The 24,236-nt window shown below is 47.4% G+C and overlaps 1 protein-coding gene across 2 annotated transcripts in view; it reads right to left on the bottom strand.

The window, feature by feature from the left end:
- Positions 1-6,764: 6,764 nt before the first annotated feature.
- MORN2 (MORN repeat containing 2) overlaps positions 6,765-24,236 on the bottom strand; it is a 219,970-nt gene continuing 202,498 nt past the window's right edge. For both annotated transcript variants that reach the window (XM_029594370.1, XM_029594369.1), the window contains one exon: positions 6,765-7,265. In XM_029594370.1, coding sequence (XP_029450230.1) covers positions 7,163-7,265 — 103 coding nt within the window. In that variant the 3' untranslated portion in view covers positions 6,765-7,162. The remainder of the gene's footprint in view (positions 7,266-24,236) is intronic.

The raw sequence follows: 24,236 nt of genomic DNA on the forward strand, positions 1-24,236 counted from the left end.
TTTGACCTACATACTGTAAAAAATGTGAAGTGGTGCTGTCCCAGTGCCATTTTGATGATGGACAAGCTGTCAAGTGTAAGCACCTCTACTCCTTCCTGCATAGAGGTATCAAAGCTCAGGGAGCCCTTGAGAGAGGAACCTTGATATTGGGTTAGGCTAGAGGTGGAGAGTTGGGGGTCCAAGTGGACTTATTCTGTTGTGGGGTGGGGGTCGGGGGAGATCAGGGTCTAAGTGGCCATTTTATTGTTGGACAGGGGTTGGATTAGGGGGAGCAAAGAAGCCAACATGTTGATCACATCATGCTGGGTTGGCACATTAGCCTTGTTCACCCCTTCCTTTGGTGGTGGTATCTTTCTCACAACTATGTGGCCATGAGAAAGCAAAATTGCTTACCTTGTAATAGGTGTTATCCTAGGACAGCAGGATATAGTCCTCACATATGGGTGACGTCACTGATGGAGCCCTATCGTGGGAAAAACATCTGTCAAAGTTTCTAGAAACTTTTGACTGGCACTCTGAGGCCACTGAGCATGCCCAGCATGCCATGATATTCTCTGCCACAGGGGTCTCACTCCAGTCTCGTATGTAGCAATAAGCTTTAGCAAAAAATTAAAGGATAAAAGTTATGAGACCCAACTCCGCGGGGTGGCAGGTGGGTTTCGTGAGGACTACATCCTGCTGTCCTGGGATAACACCTATTACAAGGTAAGCAATTTTGCTTTATCCCAGGACAAGCAGGATGCTAGTCCTCACATATGGGTGATTAGCAGGCTAGAGGCTGAGTCATTTGATATGGAGGCAACAGTGATGCATTGTTGTTGAAAATGAGTCAGCCGAAGATCACAGCAGGTAGGTTGTAGAAGGAGTTGGGTTTAGACTGGAAACAAGTTCTGTAAGACAGATTGTCCATAGGCTGAATCTTGTCGTCCTTCTTTGTCCAAACAGTAATGAGCTGCAAAAGTGTGAAGTGAACTCCAAGTTGCTGCTTTACATATGTCAAGAATTGGCACTGATCGATAGTCTGCTACTGAGGTTGACATTGCTCTTACTGAATGTGCTTTTACTCGCCCTTGGAGAGGAAGGCCTGCCTTTTCATAGCAAAACTGTATGCAATCTGCTAGCCAATTGGATAGAGTATATTTACCCACTGCTTTACCCGGTTTGTTTGGATCATAGGAAACAAAAAGCTGATTGGATTTCCTGTGGACTGCAGTGCGATTTAAATAGAAAGATAGTGCACGCTTACAGTCCAAAGTATGTAAGGCTATTTCTCCTTGGTGAGAATGAGGCCTTGGAAAGAATGAGGGTAAAACTATGGATTGGTTCAAGTGGAATTCCGTAACTACCTTGGGAAGGAATTTGGGATGTGTACGGAGAACCACTCTGTCATGTAGGAACTTTGTATAGGGTGCGTACGTGACAAGTGCTTGTAACTCACTAACCCTTCTAGCTGATGTAATGGCTATGAGGAAGATAGTCTTCCATGTCCTGCTGTCACTCCTTGTGACCTTGGGCAAGTCACTTTACCCTCCATTGCCTCGAGTACAAAAACTTAGATTGTAAGCCCTCTGTGGATAGAGAAATACCTACAGTACCTGAATGTAAACCGGTGTGATATCTCGATTGAGATCGAATGTCGGTATATAAAAATAATAAATAAAATAATAAATGTGAGACATTTAAGATCACAGGAATCTATGGGTTCGAAAGGAGAACGCATTAGTCTTGTTAAAACCAAGTTCAGGTCCCATTCTGTGACTGGAGGACGAATTGGTGGTTAAATCTGCTGACAAGAGGTTGTGTGGAGATAGGTGCATCTCCCATCTTGTTATGGTAAGCTGAGATTGCACTTAAATGTACTCTTACCGATGAAGTCTGGAGACCAGATTCTGAAAGATGGTATAAGTAGTCTAGCAGAACAGTAGTGGGGCAAGTGAAAGGATCAATATTCTTTTGTCTGCACCACAAAGTGAATCTCTTCCATTTGGAAGAGTAATTCTTTCGTGTGGAAGGTTTTCGTGAAACTATAAGCACTTGAGATACATTGGTTGAAAGATTGAGTGGTTGTAAAATCAAGCTTTCAACATCCATGCTGTCAGGGATAGGGATTGAAGGTTGGGATGGCGCAACCGACCCTGATCCTGAATTATGAGAGTGGGAGTTATTCCCAGATGAATGGGATCCCTGAATGAATGGGATCCCTGACTGAGAGGTCTAGGAGTGTGGGAAACCATACTTGTCAAGGCCAATATGGGGCTATGAGTATCATCGTCCCTCTGTCCTGTTGTAGTTTCACTAGAGTTTTGGTTATGAGCGGTATTGGAGGATACACGAATAGAAGGCCTGAGTTCCAAGGGCGAGCAAAGGCGTCCTTAGCTGGCTGGTTCTTCTGTTTGTGTAGAGAACAGAATTTGTCCACTTTGTGATTCAGATGTGACGCAAAGAGGTCTATTGTCGGTTGTCCCCAACGTTGGAATATCCTGGTCGCTACTGAGGGATCCAGGGTCCACTCGTGTGGTTGGAACTGACGACTGAGTCGATCTGCCACTACATTGTGTATGCCTGCCAGATAAGTGGCCCGGAGAAACATTGAGTGGTTCAGGGCCCAGCCCCAAATCTGTGCAGCTTCTTGACAAAGGAGATACGAGCCCGTACCTCCTTGTTTGTTGATGTTCCACATGGCTACTGTATTGTCCGTTTGGATGAGAACAGTCTTGTATGAAAGGCAGTCCTTGAATGCATGCAACGCATAACGTATAGCTCGGAGTTCGAGGAAATTGATTTGAAATGTTGCTTCGAGTTTTGTCCAAGTCCCCTGGGTTTGGAGAGTGTCTATGTGAGCTTCCCAACCCAAGGTGGATGCATCTGTAGTTAACGTTATCTGTGGGACTGGTTGTTGGAAGGGTAGGCCCTTGCACAAATTGTCCTTGTTTACCCACCAGAGTAGAGAAGAACGTAGCTAGTGGGTTACTTGAATTGGGGAATGCAGTGGTTGAATGGCTTGGATCCATTGTGATCGTAATGTCCATTGGGTTACTCTCATGGCGAGCCTTGCCATAGGAGTGACATGAACCGTGGAGGCCATGTGGCCTAGTAAGGTTAGAAACTGATGAGCTGTTGCTTGTTTTCTTGAGCAAATGGAGTTTGCCAACAGGGATAATGTTTCTGCTAGATCCTCGGGTAGAAAGGCTCTTGATAGGATAGTGTTCAAGTCTGCACTTATGAATTGAAGTAGGTGAGATGGAATAAGGTGGGATTTTTGATAATTGATGAGAAAACCCATGGAGTGAAGTAGGGACATTGTTCGATTGAGAGAGGTAAGAGCTCCCTCTTGAGAGTGACTCCTGATGAGCCAGTCGTCTAGATATGGAAAGGCATGCACACTTTGCTTGCGTAAATGTGCTGCTATTACTGCCAGACATTTGGTGAATACTCTGGGAGCAGAGGCAAGTCCAAATGGCAGTACTCTGTACTGGAAATGTTGATGACCCACCATGAAGCGCAGATACTTGCGATGAGGAGGGAATATTGGAATGTGAGCATAAGCGTCTTGAAGGTCCAGAGAACAAAGCCAGACTCCTGTTTGAAGAAGTGGAAGCATGGTGCCTAGAGAAACCATCCTGAACTTTTCTTTTTTCAGAAATTTGTTGAGATTTCTGAAGTCTAGGATGGGACGTAGGCCTCCAGTTTTCTTTGGAATGAGGAAATAACGTGAATAGAATCCTCTTCCTTTCTAAGACCTGGGTACCAGCTCTACACCCTGGGCGCTCAGAAGGGTGGATAATTCTATGAGAAGTTGAAGGATGTGATTTTCGCTGAGATAAGAGTGACTCAGTGGAAAATCTCGGGGAATTGAAATGAAATTGAGTTGATATCCTCAGTGTATTATTGATAGGACCCATTGGTCCGATGTTATTGATGTCCAATTGTTGTAAAATTTGGATATTCTGCCTCCTACTGGTAGTCCTGGCTGAGGATTTGAGTAAAGGCTTAGTTCTCTGGATGTAACTTCAAAATCCGGTAGCAGGTCCTGTTTGAGGAGCTGGTTGGGGCCTAGCTGCTCTCTGTTGCCGTGGTTGTGGTCTTTGCTGGGTTCTGGAAGGCCTGGGTCTGGATGCAGGAGGGTAATATCTCTGATGTCTGTAGAAAGGCCGTCTGGTGACTCTCCGTGGAGGTCTGTGGCCAGTATGAGTGGAGGGATCATGTGGGAGGGAGGATAGCTGACGTAAAGTCTCTGTGTGCTCTTTTAATTGAGACACAGCATCCTGTACCTTGGATCCAAATAAGTTGTCTCCCAGGCAAGGGAGATCCACTAGTTTATCCTGCACCTCTGGCCTTAGATCTGAGGCTTTGAGCCAGGCCCACCTCCTGGCACTGATGCCTGACGCAGCCACTCTTGAAGCCGTCTCATAGCCGTCGTAGGCAGTTCGGACTGCATGCTTACCGGCGTCTAAACCTTTGTTTATGATAGCCTGTGCAGCCTCTTGGTATTGTGTAGGAAGGGATGGAACAAATTCCTCTATTTGTTTCCAGAGATTTCGCTGGTACTGGGTCATATATAGGTGGTATGATGAAATTCTGGAGTTTAGCATTGCACCTTGAAAATCTTTACAGCCCAGTTGATCCAGGAATTTATTGTCTTTACCTGGGGGTATAGATGAGTGGACCCTGTTCTTCTAGATTTCTTCTGCGCCGATTCTACAACCACTGAGTGGTGGGGAAGTTGTGTCTTTTGATAACCAGGTGTGGATTGTACAAGATAAGTAGTATCCACCCTTTTATTTACTGCAGGAACAGTGCAGGAATGTTCCCAGAGGCATTGTTGTAGTTGCAATAGAACATCATGGATATGAATTGCAACAGTTTGTTTAGATGGGTCGACAAACTGGAGTACCTCCAAAGTTTGATGTCTGGCATCCTGTTCTGCTTGTAATTTGAAAGGGATGGAATCTGCCATCTGCTGTACAAAAGTAGGAAAAGAAAAATCCTCCGGAGGGGACTGTTTCCTGGCATGAGGTGGTGATGGGTCAGACATAAATGCCTCTGAGGAGGCATCTGATTCAGTGTCAGACCAAGTGTCATAGTCTGGAGTTTGATGATCAGTAGGTGTAGTCCTATGAGGAGGAGGAACACCAGAGGGTCCTGGCAAAGGGTCATCAAGTGGAGTGTCTTCTACATCCTCTTCTACAGGATTAGATGGCAAGGAGGCTAGCAAATCTTGGTATTGCTTGGTAAGGATACCATGCAGTGCTGCTTCTGCAGAACTTGGAACCTCAGGGAGATAAGGCACTGTTAGTGGATGTTTAGGCTTCGAAGATTTTGATTTTGTCGATGTCTTTTGTCTCGATACCTCCTGCTAAAAAAGCATCGGTAAGGTGGGTGCCGTAGTGTAAACGGATATCGGCTGTGGAATCGACGAAATGGTCGACATCGATGTGGATAAGAAGGAGAACATCGATGCGGGAATAGTCATTGAGGGTATCGATGGAACTGAAGTTATTGGCATCGAGAAAATTTCCGATGATAACGGCATCGAGAGAGGCATCGACACGGATGTTAGTGGTATTGATGATGTAAGCGTCGGAGACGGCACCGGCATCGGGGTGCTCGCCGGCATTGGCAGTATCGCCGGCATCGGCAAGGTCGCCAGAACTTGTGCCTGTAAGGCTTCCATCACTACTTGCTTGATGAGGACGGTTAAGTCTTGCGTAGTTGGTGGTAATAGCGATGTCGATGTAGGCGTCGATATCGATGCATTTGACAGTGGCACCATGGGCGCGGATGTTAGCGGCACATCACCATCTTTATGCCGCTTTGCAGTCAGTTCTCCCGGGGGGGGGGGAAGCGACGGTGATGCCGAGGATCGACTGTGTCGGTGTTTGTGCTTAGGCCTTGGTTCTGTGACTGACCTTGTCGATGATATCGACGGGGCTGGCAATGATGCATCTCCGGATCCTTCTAGGTGACGTTTTTTAAGAAGGAGTTTCTTTGTGACTCCTGTTGGAGATGATTTTGTCGAAGTAGAAGGTGAGGGAACTAGTTGAAGATGAAAAAGATGTCATCTTTTCCTGTCGAAGTTTCCTACCTTTCGGGGTCATCTCCTGACACTGTTGGCATGATGAAATATCATGCTTTTCACCCAAACAGATTACACATTCAAGATGTGGGTCTGTTACTGACATGGTCCGATTACAGACCGGGCATTTTTTAAAACCCGAAGCCATGTCACTATCGATGGCCGTCAATGAAAAATTCGGTGAGAAAAAAATCAATGTGAAAACGCAAAAACGCTATTAGTTTTGTCACCGTCCGGTGACAAAAGGGAAGTGAGACCCCAAATGGGAAAATATGAGAAAAAATAATTGACTTTTGAGTCAGAATTGTGAGTAAACTCACAGGGCTCCTAACTCCGCGATGCTCTCAGCAGCGCAGAAAAACGAAGACTGGCGTGAGACCCCTGTGGCAGAGAATATCATGGCATGCTGGGCATGCTCAGTGGCCTCAGAGTGCCAGTCAAAAGTTTCTAGAAACTTTGACAGAAGTTTTTCCCGCGATAGGACTCCATCAGTGACGTCACCCATATGTGAGGACTAGCATCCTGCTTGTCATGGGATAAAGTTAAATGCACTTTTATGCATAGAGGAATATAGCCTAAAAGTTCATTATCATCAGCTTTTAAATAATTAGCATGTGCTTAGTTTGTTTTTGAGCTACATGGTAGCAACAAATTTTCTGACATACCATCAACTTAAGCAGTCACCCTATGCTCAAGATGGTAATGCTTTATTTTGGTAAACATAGTTATAATACAAATCATTATACAAAATGAGTTCAGATAACAAGATAGAAAAAAAATACATCCCCATATCTATTGAAAGTGTTGGTTACAGAAGTGTTCTCCATCCCTCTCCTGGAGGCACACCTACCTAGTCAGGTTTTCAGGATTGCCACAATGAATATGTGGGAGAAAGATTTGCATGCAATGGAGACCCAATGTATGCAAATCTCTCTCATACACATTCATTACGGATATCTTGATAACCAGACTGGTTAGGTGTGCCTTCAGGAGAGAGCTGGGAAACAGTGGGTTACAGCTCCATCCATAGAAGAATGCGAACAACATGGTATTTATTTAGTGAAATGCTATATCAGTACAGAACTTCTACATTGTATGCTTCAGCTGCAGTCCAGGTGCTGCTGTGAAAAGGAATTTGCCTTTCCACTCTAGACCATGGCTATCAACAAATTCTCCTTCACCTTCCAGCCTAGAAAAAAGAGAGTATATCTGTTAAACACTATAATTAATTTATTGGCAGTAATGCTGACTTGGGCACTTTTCCCCATTTAGAAATCAGTTTCTTTTTAGGTTTCCCAGTAAGGTGGCTCATTTTTTTCAGGACAGACCGATATAGTCTCAGTTTCTTAGAAAGAACTGGGGTTCATATTCTGGGCTTACTTCATATTATACAAGAAAAGAACTGATAATCAACTACTTTCATAACCAGTAGTTCTCCTTGAAACATTTATTGACTAGTAAAAATAAATATTTGATACTATTCAAGAAAAGTTGCCCTTTGCTCAGTTTATTCCCAATTAGATTAATTTTATTTTTTTTTTCAGTTATGGGCTTGCTGTCTTAACGCAAAGCCTCTTACTCATTTTCATTGTGTGTGCTTTCTATGTTCACTTGATTGTAAGCTCCAATGAGTAGGGACTGTCCATTATATGTGTCTGTACAATGCTGTGTACATTTGGTATGTGCTATACTAATTATGAAAATATAATAGTAATAGACATGATGGGGGAAAATCAGGACTGGAGCAGCCTGTCCTCAAGAAATGGAGTCAATTGGTAATTATGGTTTCTAGGCACAGATCCCTCTGTCATTTATTAAAAACAGAGATTCTCATTCACAACTCTTCCTAAATAAATTCAGGTGGTGATGATTATTCATTTCCATAGCACAGCTTCAAAGAGGTCTAGACTGTAAAGTGAGAAAATTAAGTGACACTGTTTACCAGTAACAGGTGCTCTCTGAAGGCAGCAATTCATCAGTCACACATATGGGTGTCATCTGATGATGTCAATACAGAACATGTTTCAAAAGCTTTTGAGGAAAAATTTGAGGATCTTTGCAGGTGTGCATCTTCATGTTCATGCTGTGTGTCTCAGTTCTGTAAACTCAACTCCAGAAGGGGAAGAAGGTGGGTTTGTGTGAATGTTGAACTACTGCCTTCTGAAAACACCTGTCAACAGATAAGCAACTTCGATTTCTCTTTAGGCAAGCAGTTCACTATAGTCACACATATGGAGGCTTAAAGGGGGTTATATAATAGACCCACCAACTGGATGAAAAGCGCAGTTGCTTACCTGTAGCAGGTGTTCTCCTAGGACAGCAGGATGTTAGTCCTCACATGTGTGTGACATCATCCGATGGAGCCCGGCACGGAAAACTTTTGTCAAAGTTTCTAGAAACTTTGGCCAGCAGACTAAGCATGCCCAGCCTGCCACTATCCGTGCGCCACTCGAGGTCCTCCTTCAGTCTCGTAACATAGCAAAAAAATACGAGTGAAAAACAAAAAACAACAAACCGAAGGTGAACCCAACATTGTGGGGAGGTGGGCGGGATTCCTGAGGACTAACATCCTGCTGTCCTAGGAGAACACCTGTTACAGGTAAGCAACTACGCTTTCTCCTAGGACAAGCAGAATGGAAGTCCTCACATGTGGGTGAGTACAGAGCTCCAGACTGCCCCTTTCAACCAAAGAGACCAACAGCAGCCAAACAAAGTGCCAATGGGCACAACACAACTGCGGCGCTGTGGGAAAAACAGGGTGCGGTCTGGTCCCACAAGGAGTACGAGTAGAGAAAGTTGGGTTCATGTCTGGAACAGGTTGCGCAGGACGGACTGACCAAAGGCACTGTCCTGACAGCTATTCCTGTCAAGGCAGTAGTGAGCTGAGAATGTGAGGCGAGAACTCCAGGTTGCAGCCCAGCAAATCTCTGCGATGGGGACTGCTCGCAAATTAACTACCGACACTGCCATGGCCCGCAAAGAGTTAGCCTTCACTCTGCCAGCTAGCTGAAGGCCTGCTTGTGCATATCAGAAGGCAATGCAATCCACCAGCCAGTTTGATAGGGTTTGTTTACCCACCGCTGCAGCCAGTCTGTTTGGTTCGAAAGACATGAAGAGCTGGGTGAACTGTCTGTGGCTCGCTGTGCGATCTAGGTAGAAGGCTAACACCCGATTAGAGTCCAGGGTGTGGAGGTGACATTCCCCAGGGTGGGAATGTGGCCTTGGAAAGAAGGTGGGTACAACAATCGACTGATTGATGTGAAAATCAGTACCACCATGGGCAGGAATGTAGGATGCATACGCAGGACCACACAGTCATGGTAGAACTTTGTGTACAGTGTGTACGTAACCAAGGTCTGAAGCTCACTGACCCTGCGAGCGGAAGTGATCGCCACCAAGAATAAGACTTTCCAGGTGAGGAACTTCAGGTCACAGGACTGCAGAGGCTCAAAGGGAGGCCGCATCAGTCTTGCTAGGACAACATTAAGGTCCCAGGACACTGCCGATGGCCAAGGATGGGGTTTCAGTTGAAGGAGACCCCACATGAAATAGCTAACTAGGGGCTGGAACGTAATGGGCATACCAGTGACACCTCAGTGATATGTGCTGACAGCGTTGAGGTGCATTATGATGGAACTGGTCTGGAGCCCAGATTTGGACAAGTGCCACAGGTAGTCCAGCAGCTGGGGGAGAGGGCACAAGAATAGGTCTAACCCATGCCCTCCACTCCAGATGGAAAAACGCTTCCATTTTGAGTTGTAGGACTTCCTGGTCGAAGGTTTCCGGGACTCTATCTATTTTTTTTCTTGTTTTATAGAAGATGGTTTGGGTGTTTTTATTTATAAGATAGGAGGAGGGAGGGACAGCCATAGGATATGTTTATTTAATTGTTATATGAGTTGTTTTTATCTGAATGATTGTAATTTGTTTTATTTTTTAGTCCTAGGAAGTTGATTTTAGTATATTTATTGTGTATTATTATTTATTGTTGTGAACTGTTACGGTGAAACCCGAGTGATGGTATATAAAAACCAATAAATAAATAAATATATAAAATAAATAATGGCTGGAGGATTATGCGCTCAAAATCCAAGCCGTGAGGGCCAGTGCTTGAAAGTTCGGGTGGTGCAGAGGGCCCTGGTTCTGTGATATGAGGTCGGGCGCAGTCCTTAACGGAATGGGTGCATGTACCAACAGGTCCTGGAGAAGGAACCAAACCTGCCGAGGCCAGGAGGGTGCCATGAGAATCATGGTCCCCCCGTCCTGCTGAAGCTTTGACAGAGTCTTCGAGAGGAGCGGTAGAGGGGGGGTACGCATACAGGAGGCCCTGCCCCCAATGAAGGGAGAAGGCATCGCAGGCCAGGTGGCCGTTCCCCACTACTAGGGAGCAGAATTTGCTCTCCATGTGATTGAGATGGGAGGCAAACAGATCCAAATCCGGCGTACCCCAGCGGCAGAACAGGACTGTCGCCACCGCAGTGTTGAGGGATCACTTGTGTGGGTGGAAGTATCGACTGAGGCGGTCCGCCAGCACGTTGAGGTGACCTGGAAGGTAGGTCACCCACAGATACATCCCTTGGGAGAGGGCCCAGTTCCAGACCTGTATTGCCTCTTGGCAGAGGAGGAACGAGCCCGTGCTACCCTGCTTGTTGATGTACCACATCGCGACTTGGTTTTCCATCCTGATCAGAACTTCCTTGGATGACAACTGATCTTGGAATGCCCACATGGTGTACCATATCGCTTGAAGCTCCAGAAGGTTTATTTGGCAACGTGTTTCGGCGGCGGTCCAAAGGCCTTGGGTGTGTATGCCGTTCGTGTGGGCTCCCCACCCCTGAGGCAAAGCATCGGTGGTGAGAGTCACCTGGGGTGGAGTGGGCTGGAAGGAAAGTCCATGTTCTAGATTGGGAAGGGCTTCTCACCAGGCCAAGGATGCCCTGAGAGGGTCCATGATTGTGACCGTGACCAGAGCCTCTAGATTTTGAGATGCCTGCCCCCACTGGGACTGCAAGGCCTACTGTGGACTCCTCATGCATAGGCGGGCTAAGGGAATCAAACAGATGGAGGCCGCCATGTGGCCAGAAGGCTGAGCAAGAGATGGGCTGGCACCCTCCTACTGTCGTGGACGAGGATGGCCAGCGAGGCGAGGGCAATTGCCCAGTCCCTGGGAAGGAAAGCTTTCACTTGCGCTGTGTCCAACCTGGCTCCTATGAAGTTCAGCTGAGGGGATGGATAGAGGTGCAACTTGGGGAAGTTGATAACGAATCCCACGGCCTGCAGGGTCTGAACCGTCAAGGCCAGAGCTTGCAAGGCTCTGGAGCGGGAGTCGCTCCTGACCAGCCAGTCGTCCAGGTATGGGAACACATGGACCGAGCGATGCCTGAGGTAGGCAGCCACCACCGCTAAGCAGTTGGTGAAGACGCGGGGGGCCGATGCCAGCCCAAAGGGCAGCACTTTGTATTGGAAATGTGCATTCTCCACCATGAAGTGAAGGTACGTCCTGTTGCTGGGGACAGTTGCAATGTGTGCGTATGCCTCCTTGAGGTCGAGGGAGCAAAGCCAGTCTCCTCTTCGGAGGAGTGGGATCAGCGTGCCCAGAGAGACCATTTTGAATTTTTCTCTTACGAGAAACCTGTTCATCAACCTGAGGTCGAGAATGGGGCTAAAGCCGCCATTCCTTTTTGAAACGAAGAAATACCTCGAGTAGAACCCTTGGCCTTGTTGATGGCAAGGGACCGGTTCTACTGTGCCTGCTGTAAGGAGGGCAGAGAGTTCCGTCTGAAGGACGGCCAAATGGGCGGAAGAACCCTATGATGGATATGGGGGGAGAGGCTTCTGGGAGCTGGCTGAAATGCAGACATTATCCCTGATGGATGATGGAGAGGACCCAGTGGAATCGAACTTGCATCCTCCCAGTGCTGGCTCCTCCCTCTCTGGAATGACCACCAGCCTAAATTCTTCATTTGGAACCACCGCCCAGATATAATGGAGACCGCAAGACCTGTCATTTATTTTATTTTATTTCATGGCTTCCTTAACCAATGTATAATGCACTTTGAGTTGTAAGTGGCCAGTTTTCAAAGCAACCACACAAAGGTGACTTTCATCCTCTCTCTGTTCTCTGATTCTGCTGTAGCCTGGGCCTCTCCCTTGTGGGAGAGAAAAAGCCCCTCATGGGGACCCTTGAGGCGTTCTTGAATCAATTTCAGAGGGTCTTTGAACCTGGTCATTTGTCTTCCAGGACAGTGGGCGAGTAAGTCATACTCTTCAGGGCATGGGCACTGGAGCTACGCTGGAACCAAGAAAGTCTGGTGGCAGTCTTCTGGCAGGGTCTTAGTGTATTAAAGATGAGCTGGCCAGGAGCGATGTAACCATGCAGCTGGATGATCTTATCACCCTCAGTATCAAGGTAGACATAAGGTTCCAAGAACGGGCCTGGGAAAGGAATTCCTCTTGTTGAAACCTGTGGGCTGGCACCCCGTTTACAGAAACTGCTCATACCATTGCCAAAGAATCAAGTACTGCATCCCATAAGTGAGGAACCCATGCAACTTTGCCAAGCCAGGATCTCTGAAGAGGAGAAGCACAGATGCATTTGCTGAACCTGTGTGTCTATTGTGCTAGTTTCATGCCACCCGGTGTCCAGAGAAGTTGGAGAACTCCCAAATCTAGGGCTGGTTGGGGAGGCAGCCCTAGGTTATTCATGATCCTCTCCCTCTACACCAATGCTGGTATCTGTAGCACTGAAGAATGGCACTTTGGAAGTCCACACCAAGGCTTTCCTGGATTCCAGAGCAGCGGGGAATTTCCCCAACTGGACAGCATCTTGAATACCCCTCACTCTCACAGAGAAGTCAGACATCCAAGATTCAGAATTCAGGAATTATTGGATTACAGTCTGCCCTGGCAGAATAAGGCCTGTGAAGAAGAGACACCCACTCTCTTACATAATGCATTTTCTGCTTTGGAAAATGAAGAAGCTATTATGTTTTGTAAGGTTTGGGTGGACCCTTGGACACTGTGGCAGCTGACTATGCCCACGGGGGAAATCCTGTGAGGGGCCACAGGTCAGGCTTAGCTCTGGACACACAAACACAGGTTATATCTTTATTTAGACAGTTTGTGAAGCCACCAGAGGTGGTGGTAGTGAGTAAAAGATGGAGGCCGGCTGGGCTAGTATTCCTCAGGGTGGAAATATTAAACAAATATTTCAGTTCAGTATTCACTAAAGAAACCCTAGAAAAGGAACGTTGCTGGTTAATAAGACCGTAGATGTTTACAGAAGAACATGTATGGGAGAAGAGTAAGGCAAACTGAAGGCGGACAAGGTCATGCGGCCAGATGAGATATACCCCAGGATACTGAGAGAGCTGAGAGATGTACTGGTGGGACCGCTGAAGGGACCTGTTCAATAGATCCCTGAAAACAGGAGTGGAGCTGCTGGAATGGAAAAGAGCAGTGGTGGTCCCGCTTCACAAGAGTGGACGCAGAGTCGAAGTTGGAAACTACAGGCTGGATAGCCTCACCTCGGTGGTGGGAAAATTAATAGAGACTCTGCTGAAGGAAAGGAACTATCTACAATCCAGTGTGTTGCTGGACCCAGGGCAGCATGGATTCACCGGGGGAAGGTCCTGTCAGACAAATCTCATGGATTTTTTGGATTGGGTGACTAGAGAATTGGATCGAGGAAGAACGCTCGATGTGATTTACTTGAATTTCAGCAAAGCTTTTGATACTGTCCTGCATTGGAGGCTTGTGAATAAAATGAGAAGCTTGGGAGTAAGCGCCAAGGTGGTGACATGGATTACAAACTGGTTGATTGAAAGGAGACAGAGTGTAATGGTAAATGGAACCTACTCCGAAGAAAAAACTGTGTTAAGTGGAGTGCCAAGGGTTCAGTATTAGGACCAATTCTGTTCAATATTGTTGTGAGTGACATTGTGGAAGGGATAAAAGGTCAAATTTGTCTATTTGCGGATGATACTAAGATCTGCAATAGAGTGGACATGCCTGAAGGAGTAGAGAGAATGAAAAGTGATTTAAAAAAGCTTGAAGAGTGGTCAAAGACTTGGCAGCTGGGATTTGGTGCCAAGAGGTGCTGAGTCATGCATCTGGGGTGCAGTAATCCAAAAGAGCTGAATGTGATGGGGGCCTCACTTGGAGTATTGTGTTCAGTTCTGGAGTCCGTATCTCAAAAGGGGAAAAGACAGGATGGAGGCAGTCCAGAGAAGAGTGACCAAAATGGTGTGCGGTCTGTATGAGAAGACCTATGAGGAGAGGCTGAAGGATATGAACATGTATTCACTTGAAGAGAGAATGTAAAGGGGAGATATGATACAGACCTTCATATACCTGAAATTTTTTAATGATGCACAATTGACAAACTTTTTCCAATGGAAAAAAATCAGTAGAATTTAGGGGTCATGAAATGAAATTCCAAGGAGGACGACTCAGAACCAACGTCTGGAAGCATTTCTTCACAAAGAAGACTTGTGGATGCCTGGAATGCCTTTCCAGAGGAGGTGGTGAAGACGAAAACAGTAAAAGAATTCAAAGGGGCATGGATAAATGCTGTGAATCCCTAAAGACTACAGGATGGAGAAGAAAGGAGTGATTGGGGGTAACTTGCTGATGTGGCAGTTACTACTCTTAAACAATAAGCCTTTGTAATGTTGCTGCAACTCCATCATCACTCTTTGCTTCAATGGCAGGGAAAAAGAGAAATTGGATTCAGACAGCAACCAACAAGGGTCCCGATGTCTATGTCTGGGGACACAAATAAGCATGGGGTAACTTGCTGATGCGGAGGTTACTACCCTTAACCAATAAGTCTGATACGTTTGATGTAACTCGTTGTTGCTCTCTTCTTCAACAGCAAGGAGTAACGGGGAATTGTATTGAAACAGCAACCAACAAGGTCTCGACTTTTATGCTCTGGAAATCTGTTAAGCATGGGGGGAACCTGCACAGCTCAGAAGATACTATCATAACTTGCTGGGCAGATTGGATGGACCATTTGGTCCTTTTCTGCCATCATTTCTATGTTTGATGAAGATCTGGTGCAGAAATTTATCCTTCCATTTTACAACTGTACCTTCCAATCACAATTTCCTCTGTATTGGGGAGCCACTGCCTGAGAAGCTACAGAAAGCTACTGAATTTCTAACCCTCCAGACAGGGATCTCATTCTATGTCTTGCCCACAGCTGTAAACCCCATCATATTGGGGTTACCATGGCTTCAAAGGCATAACCCACGTATTCACATGTCACAAGCTGATATCACCTAGTAGGGGCCCACATGCTTTCATATGTGCCTGCGCACAATCCTACCCTCATTGGCCATTGCTCTCTCAATGTTACTGGTGCCTCTTGGGCTCCCTAGAGTTTATGCATAATATATTGATGTCTTCAACAAAAAGCAGGCTGAAATGTTACCTCCTCACAGGGCTTATGATTTTCCTATTGTCCTTCTTCCTGGTAAGATGCCTCTTCGAGGAAGCGTATTCCCTTCTCTATTCCCGAGATGCAAACAATATCCCAATACATTATGAAGAATCTAGAATGAGGATTCATCTGGGGCTGGATTTTTCTTTGTGCGCAAGAAGGATGGGTCCCTGTGGCCCTGCATTAACTATTAAGGCCTAAATGCAATCACCAAGAGAAATAGATATTTGTTGTCTCTCATCTCTGAGCTGTTCGACAGACTCCAGGGGTCACCAACTTTACAAAGTTGGATCTCAGAAGTGCATATAATTTTACAAGAATCCATGAAGGAGATGAGTAGAAGACCATGTTGAACACCCGAGATGGACACTCTGAATATTTGGACTCTGCAGTGCTCCTGCTGTATTCCAGAATATGGTGAATTAAATTGTCAGAGACTTCCTACCGTCCTGTGTTCTTGTCTACCTAGATCAGTGGTTCTCAACCTTTTTTCGGCCGGGACACATCTGACAGATGGTTCTCATATGTGTGATACACTGAACATGTGACCGTCAAGGGGCTATATGTAAACATACACTCTGCATCCATGGGACCCCCCTCGACCCCCAGCAATGGGTCAGAACAGAACTAGGTCATTACCCATACAACTCACCATACAAAAAAGATGTTCTGGTGACATCTCAGTAAAAGCAAAACAAACTCCCTTTACTACTAGGTATAATAGTCTTCCTTATGAAAAGACAGTAATTTACCACTAATGTATATCCTATTGAGAAAACAAAACAAATAAGATTGATACAAATGCCTACATGCTAGTAAAATACCTCACCTCGGTCACATACAAAGCTGATCTTCACCAAGGACAGAAAGACCACAAATTATAAATATGGAGACAGAAACTGGAATGGAAAACAAAAAACGCCACTCTGCATGCAGTGCAAACCTGGAGAAATGGAAACAAATATAGCACCTAACATAGTCCCAGGATCTGCAATAATGCACACAAACTAATCTGCACAAAGTTACACCTGCATTATGGCATGCACTCCAACAGTAACAACCCTATCTATGAAAAGGTAACACTACAAATATTAAACCAGGCCCTAAACACCAATATACTTCCTATTAGGAAAAAAAGAATAAGCCAAGCTGCTATAGAACCCCATGCAGAAATAATTGTAAAACTATACTAATAAATGTTTCAAAACAGCTGATGAACAGAATAACATCCAACAATTAAAAATTCATAAAAATTATTTAAAAATTGTCCAAATACCAATTAAATATTTCAAAACAGACAGATTACATAATACCCAATAATTAAAATGGCAGTCAATCAAGAAAAATAAACTTAAAAAGACACCTTACTTTCCATCTCCAGCAACTCTCCTACTCCTTTCTCTTGCAGGCCAAAAGCACACACCAGAAGCCGAAGCGGCTGCTTGAAGCTCTGTCCTCATGATCCTCTTCTTAGGGCTCACAACCAGTCACTCATGCACACACCAGTCATCTTCCTGACCAGTCTCTCTCTCTCTCTTTCCCAGAAACACATCACCACCCTAATCAGTCTCTCTCTCAATCACACATATGCTCTCTCTTATATACTAGCTCATAATCACATACAAATGCTCTCGCACCCATTCACACCCACACACACCAGCACACACCCATTCAAACCCACTCACACCAGCCTTCACCTAGGCACCCATTCACACCCACACCCAGGCTCCCATTCACACATGCATGCACCGGGCTTCACCGCCAAACCTCTTCTTCCTTCACTGCAGGGATGGGCTCCAGTTCCGCCGTGGCTTTACTCCAGCGGGACTTCTTTTTCGCCGCCACAGGGTTGGGCTCCCATGGCACCCTTGCTTTGCCAGGGTCAGGCTTCCTCTTCACCATCACGGGGATGAGATCCCATGGCGGCCTCACTTCCACACTGCCACTCCTCCCAACCCCCCACTCCCGGCCTATGCTATGTCCCTTCTTCCTGCCTCACCAGCCAATCAGAAGCTTCCTCCCTTCTTCCCACTCCCACTGGCAGGTAGAAGGGAGGAGGCTTGCCATTGGCCCGCGGGGGCAGGGAACGGGGAAGTACAACCGAAGCAGTGGGACACCGGGAGCCGCGACACACCGGTTGAGAATCGCTGACCTAGATGATGGTAGTCATCACAAGTGGGTGACATCATCAGATGGAGCCCGGCATGGAAAACATTTGTCAAAGTTTCTAGAAACTTTGACTGGCATACTGAGCATGCCCCGCAAGACACACTACGCGTCCACGCGGGGTCCCTCTTCAGTCCCTTCTTTTCCGTGGAGCAATCGTTTCGCAGATGCGGAGCTCACGCTGTTTTTTTTACTCTGGAAAACTGCCATGTTTGAGTTTTTCTCGTTTCTTTTCCAAAAGGGGCCCCTTGATTCTTCACGGCCTTAGAGGGCATCGCAGTAAGTTCCCAGTTCTTTGCCGTGCTAGGGATCGGCCTCTTTCCATTTTTTCCCATTCTAGGTCTGGGTTGTCACCATCTCCCTTGTTGTCAGGAAAAGACCGGGCCGAGCATCGTGGGAAGTCGAGGAAGCACTGGTATCAGTCACCATCTTCTCATAACTCCAAGCTCAGGAAGGCACCGGCATCAGCTGAGATGCCCCCGAAGCATCCCTGTGCCGAGGCAGTGCCACCCGCCATCGAGGCCAAAGGCCCGAGGCGGACCCCACCGATTTCAGTGCTGGGTACTGGTCTCTCTCAGGGCTCCAAGGGGGACCCAGTTACGCCTCCTCCTCCTCAAACTGACCTGTCATCAGCAGCATTTGAGGAGGAGTTGGAGTGCGGGTGGCAGTCAGCTGAGCCCTACAAGGTATCGAGGTGCCGGCACCCTCAGGGCCACCACCACTGCCTATGCCATCAATGTTGGCACCATTGCTGGAGTGGTTGGACTTGCTCTTTGGTGCACTGTCGCCGCAACCCTTGCCAGTGCGCCGGGGGCCCTCGCTGCCACGGGGGACAAAGGTGCAGCCTCGATCGGAGACCATTCCCATCGCTGATTCCTCAGATGAGGGAAGACTGTCGGGGCCAGTGGTTCCTTTTCCATGGCCAACCTCACGGCCGGTGTTGCCTGAGCTGTTGGGTCCATCGATCTCGGTGCCTTCGGTGCCCTTGGGGCTCTCGGTGCCCCCAGCGCCCCAGCCCAAGATCAGAATAGGGCTCCCCCACCGGTGTCTCTGGGCAATCTGAGCGATGATGACGCCCCTTATGACCCATGGGGGGAAGAGACTTCTGTATCCTCCTCAGATGATTACGAGGACCTGCCTTCTGAACCAGAGGAGAGACGTCAGTCCCCTCCAGATGATCTGACATTCGCAGGCTTTGTCCAAGCCATGGCAGAATTGGTTCCCTTCCAGCTCCTGGCTGGAGGTTCTCCAGTTTGTGGATGCACCTAAGGAAGTGGTTGCAGTTCCAGTCCATTACATATTTAACGTAATTGTTTGTCTGGCTCTGGGAGCACACTAACTTGGTCCCTCTGATAAACCGAAAAAACGATGCAGTGTACCTAGTACAGCCTACCATGGGCTTTGAGCAGTGCCAGCTTCTGCACCAGTCCATGGTGGTGGAGTCCACCCTCAAAAAGGCAAAGAGGTCTTGCACCCATGCTTCGGCGCCTGCAGGCCATGAGCACAAGGCCCTGGATGCCCTGGGGAGGAAAGTCTTCCAAGGCTCCATGTTGTCGGCTCACATTGCCTATTACCAATAATATATGAGCCAGTATTCCAGGAACCTCTGGAAACAGTTTCAGGACTTGGTAGACCGTTTCCATCAACAGCTCCAGGAGGACTTTCTGAAGGTTGTTCAGCAGGGTTGGAATGCGAAAAACATAGTTTGGTCCGCATATGTTTTTTGAGATGGCAGCGAGAGTAGCCTCAGTGGGTATCCGTGCTCACCACATGGCTTGGCTATGAACCTCCGACCTCCGTCCAGAGGTGCAAGACCGTATAGTGGACTTGCCCTGTACTGGAGAGAATCTATTTGTTCATAAGATTAAGGAGGCAATGGCACAGCTGAAAGATCATCTTGAGACCATCCAGCATCTTTCAGCCAGCACCTCGGACCAACAGTCCTCTGGCAAGAAATCCTCACGTCAGATGCCCAGACGCCCTTTTTACCACCTAAGGAAGTACTACCCTCTGGCGGGTAGGGCACGGTCTCAGCAGGCTGGGCCCAGGGCTCGCCCTAGATAGACACAAACCCCTAGGACTCAGCCAGCATCTCAGCAGAGACCTTCCACAGGATTTTGACTGGTTACAAGGGAGCCTAAGCCAGCCACCCGTACCCTCGATGATAGATCCTCCGGTTGCAGGCCAGCTGTGGTTCTTTGCGGACCGTTGGCCTGCTGTCACCTCGGACCGGTGGGTCCTGTCCATCATTCATCGGGGGTACAGGTTGAATTTCCAAGAGGTCCCTCCAGACTATACCCTGTGCCCCTCTTGGGGGTTCTCGGCAAATTTGGAAATACTGTTGAAGGAGCTCTCGACCCTCACAATGGCCAGGGTAGTCAAACCTGTTCCGCCCAGACAACGGGGAAGTGGCTTCTACTCCAGCTATTTCCTCTTTCCAAAGAGAATGCGGGCCTTCATCCAATTCTGGACCTGAGGGCCTTGAACAGATTCCTCAAATGGGAAAAGTTCAAGATAGTCTCGATGGGTGCCCTGATTAAGAATATAAGAAATTGCCATACTAGGGCAGATCAAGGATCCATCAAGCCCAGCATCCAGTGGCCAATCCAGGCTACAAGTACCTAGCAAGTACCCAAACACTAAGTAGATCCCATGCTACCTATGACAGTAATAGCAGTGGCTATTCTCTAAGACAACTTGATTAATAGCCGTTAATGGACTTCTCCTCCATGAATTTATCCAAACCTTTTATAAACCCATCTACACTAATTGCACTAACCACATCCTCTGGCAACAAATTCAAGAGCTTAATTGTGCATTGAATGAAAAAGAATTTTCTCTGATTAGTTTTAAATGTGCTACCTGCTAACTCCATGAAGTGCCCCCTAATCCTTCTATTATCCAAAAGAATAAATAACCAATTCACATTTACCCGTTCTAGACCTCTCATGATTTTAAAGACCTCTATCATATCCCCCCTCAGCTGTTTCTTCTCCAAGCTGAACAGCCCTAACCTCTTTAGCCTTTCTTCATAGGGAGCTGTTCCAGCCCCTTTATCATTTTGGTCGCCCTTCTCTTTACTTTCTCCACTGCAAAGGGGAGACTGACTTTGCTCCCTCGATCTAAAAGATGCCTACATCCATTGAAATTTCCTGTGGCCACTGAAAATATCTCTGGTTTGTGGTAGACGATAGCCATTTTCAATACCAGGTGCTGCCCTTTGGACTGGCATCTTCACCCCACGTCTTCACAAAGTGCCTGGAAATAGTGGAGGCTTATCTAAGGAGGCTGAGAGTGCAAGTTTTTCCCTACCTGGACAACTGACTCATCAAGAGTGACTCCAGGCAGGGAGAACTGCAGTCCCTACAATCCACCATTCGGGTCTTGGAGACTTTGGGCTTCCTGGTCAACTACCCAAAGTCACAGCTGGTCCCATCACCAAAAATAGCTTCATTGGTGCCAAGTTCGACAAGGCTCAGGCTTGGGCGTTCTTGCCCCGGGATTGAGCGCTCACCTTAGTGTCCCTTGCAGGAGTGATCTCGCAGAGTCTCCAGGTCTCCACACAATGCATGTTGCACCTATTGGGACACATGGCTGCAACCGTCCATGTCACTTACTTCGCTCATCTGCACATGCGCAGGGCACAGTGGACCCTGTGGTCCCAGTAGTGCCAGGCTACCCAGGACATTCTGGTGTGCAGTAGGGTCACTCCGCCACTTCAGGACTCCTAGTCATGGTGGGAGACCCTATCCAACTTGGAGGTGTACTTTTTCAGGCTTCCCCTGTTCAATTTGTACTTAACAAGGATGCTACCCACCTAGGCTGGGGGCCCATGTTGGAGGTCTCCGCACCCAGGGTCAATAGTCAGCACAGGAAGCACAATGTCCGATCAACTTCCTGGAGCTCTAGGTGATCCAATATGTGCTTTTGAGATCGCCTGGCCAACAAGGTGGTCCTCATTCAGACCAACAATCAGGTGGCGATCTCAACAAGCAGGGAGGCACGAGATTGTTCCTCCTTTGTCAGGATGTGGTCCAGATCTGGTCATGGGGTCTACCCAGCGCATCCTTCTCCGTGTCATGTACGTGCCAGAGCAGGAGAATGTGATAGCGGATGACCTGAGTCGTTCCTTCCACCGCACGAGTGGTCCTGGAAGCAGGAGGTTGTGGATCAGATCTTCCTTCTCTGGAGAACCCTAGATGTCAATCTCTTCGCTTCCCCCTACAACAGGAAGGTAAATCAGTTTTGCTCCCTGTCCACAGGGAATGGCAAGCCGGAATCGGATGCCTTTGCCCACCATTGGGGCATTGGCCTCCTGTATACCTCCCTTCCACTTCCACTAGTGTTGAAGACTCTCCTGAAGCTCCATTAGGACTGGGGGACCATGATTCTCATAAAGCCTTATTTGCTGAGGCAGATCTGGTTCACGATCTTGCAGGATCTCTCCCTGCGAAAGCCAATCAGTCTGGGAACCTTCCCAGACATCATCACATAGGATCAGGGAAGACAGCGCCATCCCAACCTCTAGGCCTTATCTCTCATGGCTTGGATGTTGGGATGACCTTACAGCCCCTGGATCTCTTGGAGGGCGTGTCTCGGGTCCTGGTGGCATCCAGGAAGCCTTCCACTAGGAAGTCTTACAGCCTAAAGTGGAAGAGATTCTCCATTTGGTGTTAGTCACAGCTTGGACCCATTCTCTTGCCCCACATCTAAACTGTTGGATTACCTGCTGCACCTCTCAGAGGCTGGCCTGAAGACCAACTCTGTCAGAGTACATCTTAGTGCTATTGGGGCCTACCACCATGGGGTGGATGGTTCACCCATTTCGGTACAGCCTATCATGGGGCGCTTTATATGGGGTATGCTTCAGCTAAAGCCTCCCTTTAGACCCCCTACAGTTTCCTGGGACCTCCATGTGGTCTTTTCCCAGCTTATGAAAGCTCCCTTTGAGCCTTTGCGATCCTATGACATGAAGTACCTGACCTGGAAGGTCATCTTCTTGGTGGAGGTCACTTTGGCGCACAGAGTCAACAAACTTCAAGCCTTGGTGTCATATCCACCTTACATGAAGTTCTTCCATGACTGGGTGGTCCTCTGTACACATCCTAAGTTCCTGCCTAAGGTAGTGACAGATTTCCATCTGAGTCAGACAATCGTCCTACCCATCTTTTTTCCAAAGCCTCACTCACACCAGAGTGAACTGGCACTGCACAGTTTGGATTGCAAGAGAGCCTTAATCTTCTACCTGGAAAGGACAGCAGGCCATAGGCAGACCACGCAACTCTTATCTCTTTTGACAGGAACAGATTGGAAATTGCAGTTGTTAAGCAGACTCTGTCCAACTGGCTAGCGATTTGCATTTCCTACTGCTACGCTCAGGCGGGACTGCAGCTTGAGGGCCAAGTCAAAGCTCATTCTGTCAGAGCCATGGCAGCATCAGTGGCCCACTTGTGAGCAGTCCCCATGGATGAGATCTGCAAGGCTGTGACATGGAGTTCCCTTCACACCTTTGCCTCGCACTACTATCTGGACAAGGATGGCCATCGCGATAGCAATTTCGGCTAGTCTGTCCTCTGGAATCTCTCTCAGCTGTAAAACACAACTCTTCCTGCCTCAGGCCCATTGTTCGGTTCAGGCTGATTCCTTATGTTACCAACAGCACCTCGGTTGTTCTGCCTGTTGGCACCTGGTTAGGAGACTGTTGGTCCCCATGTTTCAGGAACAGCCTGTAGCTAGGGATAGCAGAGTTGCTTACCTGTAACAGGTGTTCTCTCAGGACAGCAGGATGTAGTCCTCACATATGGGTGACGTCACTGGACGGAGCCCTATCACGGAAAACATTTTTGTCAAAGTTTCTAGAACTTTTGACTGGCCCACTGAGCATGCCCAGCGTGCCATTATCACTCGAGCCACGCGGTCTCCCTTCAGTCTCGTTTGTAGCAAAAAAGCTGCAAGTGAAAAAATAAAATAATAAAACATTTTGGACCCAACTCTGCGGGGTGGCGGGTGGGTTTTGTGAAGACTACATCCTGCTGTCCTGGGAGAACACCTGTTACAGGTAAGCAACTCTGCTTTCTCCCAGGACAAGCAGGATGGTAGTCCTCACATATGGGTGATTAACAAGCTACAGGCTGACTGATATTTGATTTGGACCAACAGTGTACAACTTGTGCAACGGGCACAACAACTGGTGTACTGTTGGAAAATTTGAGACAGCCTGAAATCACAGTAGTTTGGATGTGGAAGGAGTTGGGAATTATACTGGAAATAAGTTCTTCAAGACGGATTGGCCAAAGGCAGAGTCTTGACGTCCTTCCTTGTCTAAGCGTAATTTGCTGCAAATGTGTGAAGAGAGCTCCATGTTGCAGCTTTACAGATGTTAGTAATAGGTACTGAACGGTAGTGTGCTACTGACATTGCCATTGCTCTCACAGGAAGGCCTGTTTTGTCGTGGCAGAATTTGATACAGTCTGCTAGCCAGTTGGAGAGAGTTTGTTTGCCCACTGCAACTCCCAGTTTGTTTTTGTCAAAAGAAACAAAGAGTTGGGT

The sequence above is a fragment of the Rhinatrema bivittatum genome, chromosome 3 (genome assembly GCF_901001135.1).
Source record: "Rhinatrema bivittatum chromosome 3, aRhiBiv1.1, whole genome shotgun sequence".
Taxonomy (NCBI): Eukaryota; Metazoa; Chordata; class Amphibia; order Gymnophiona; family Rhinatrematidae; genus Rhinatrema; species Rhinatrema bivittatum.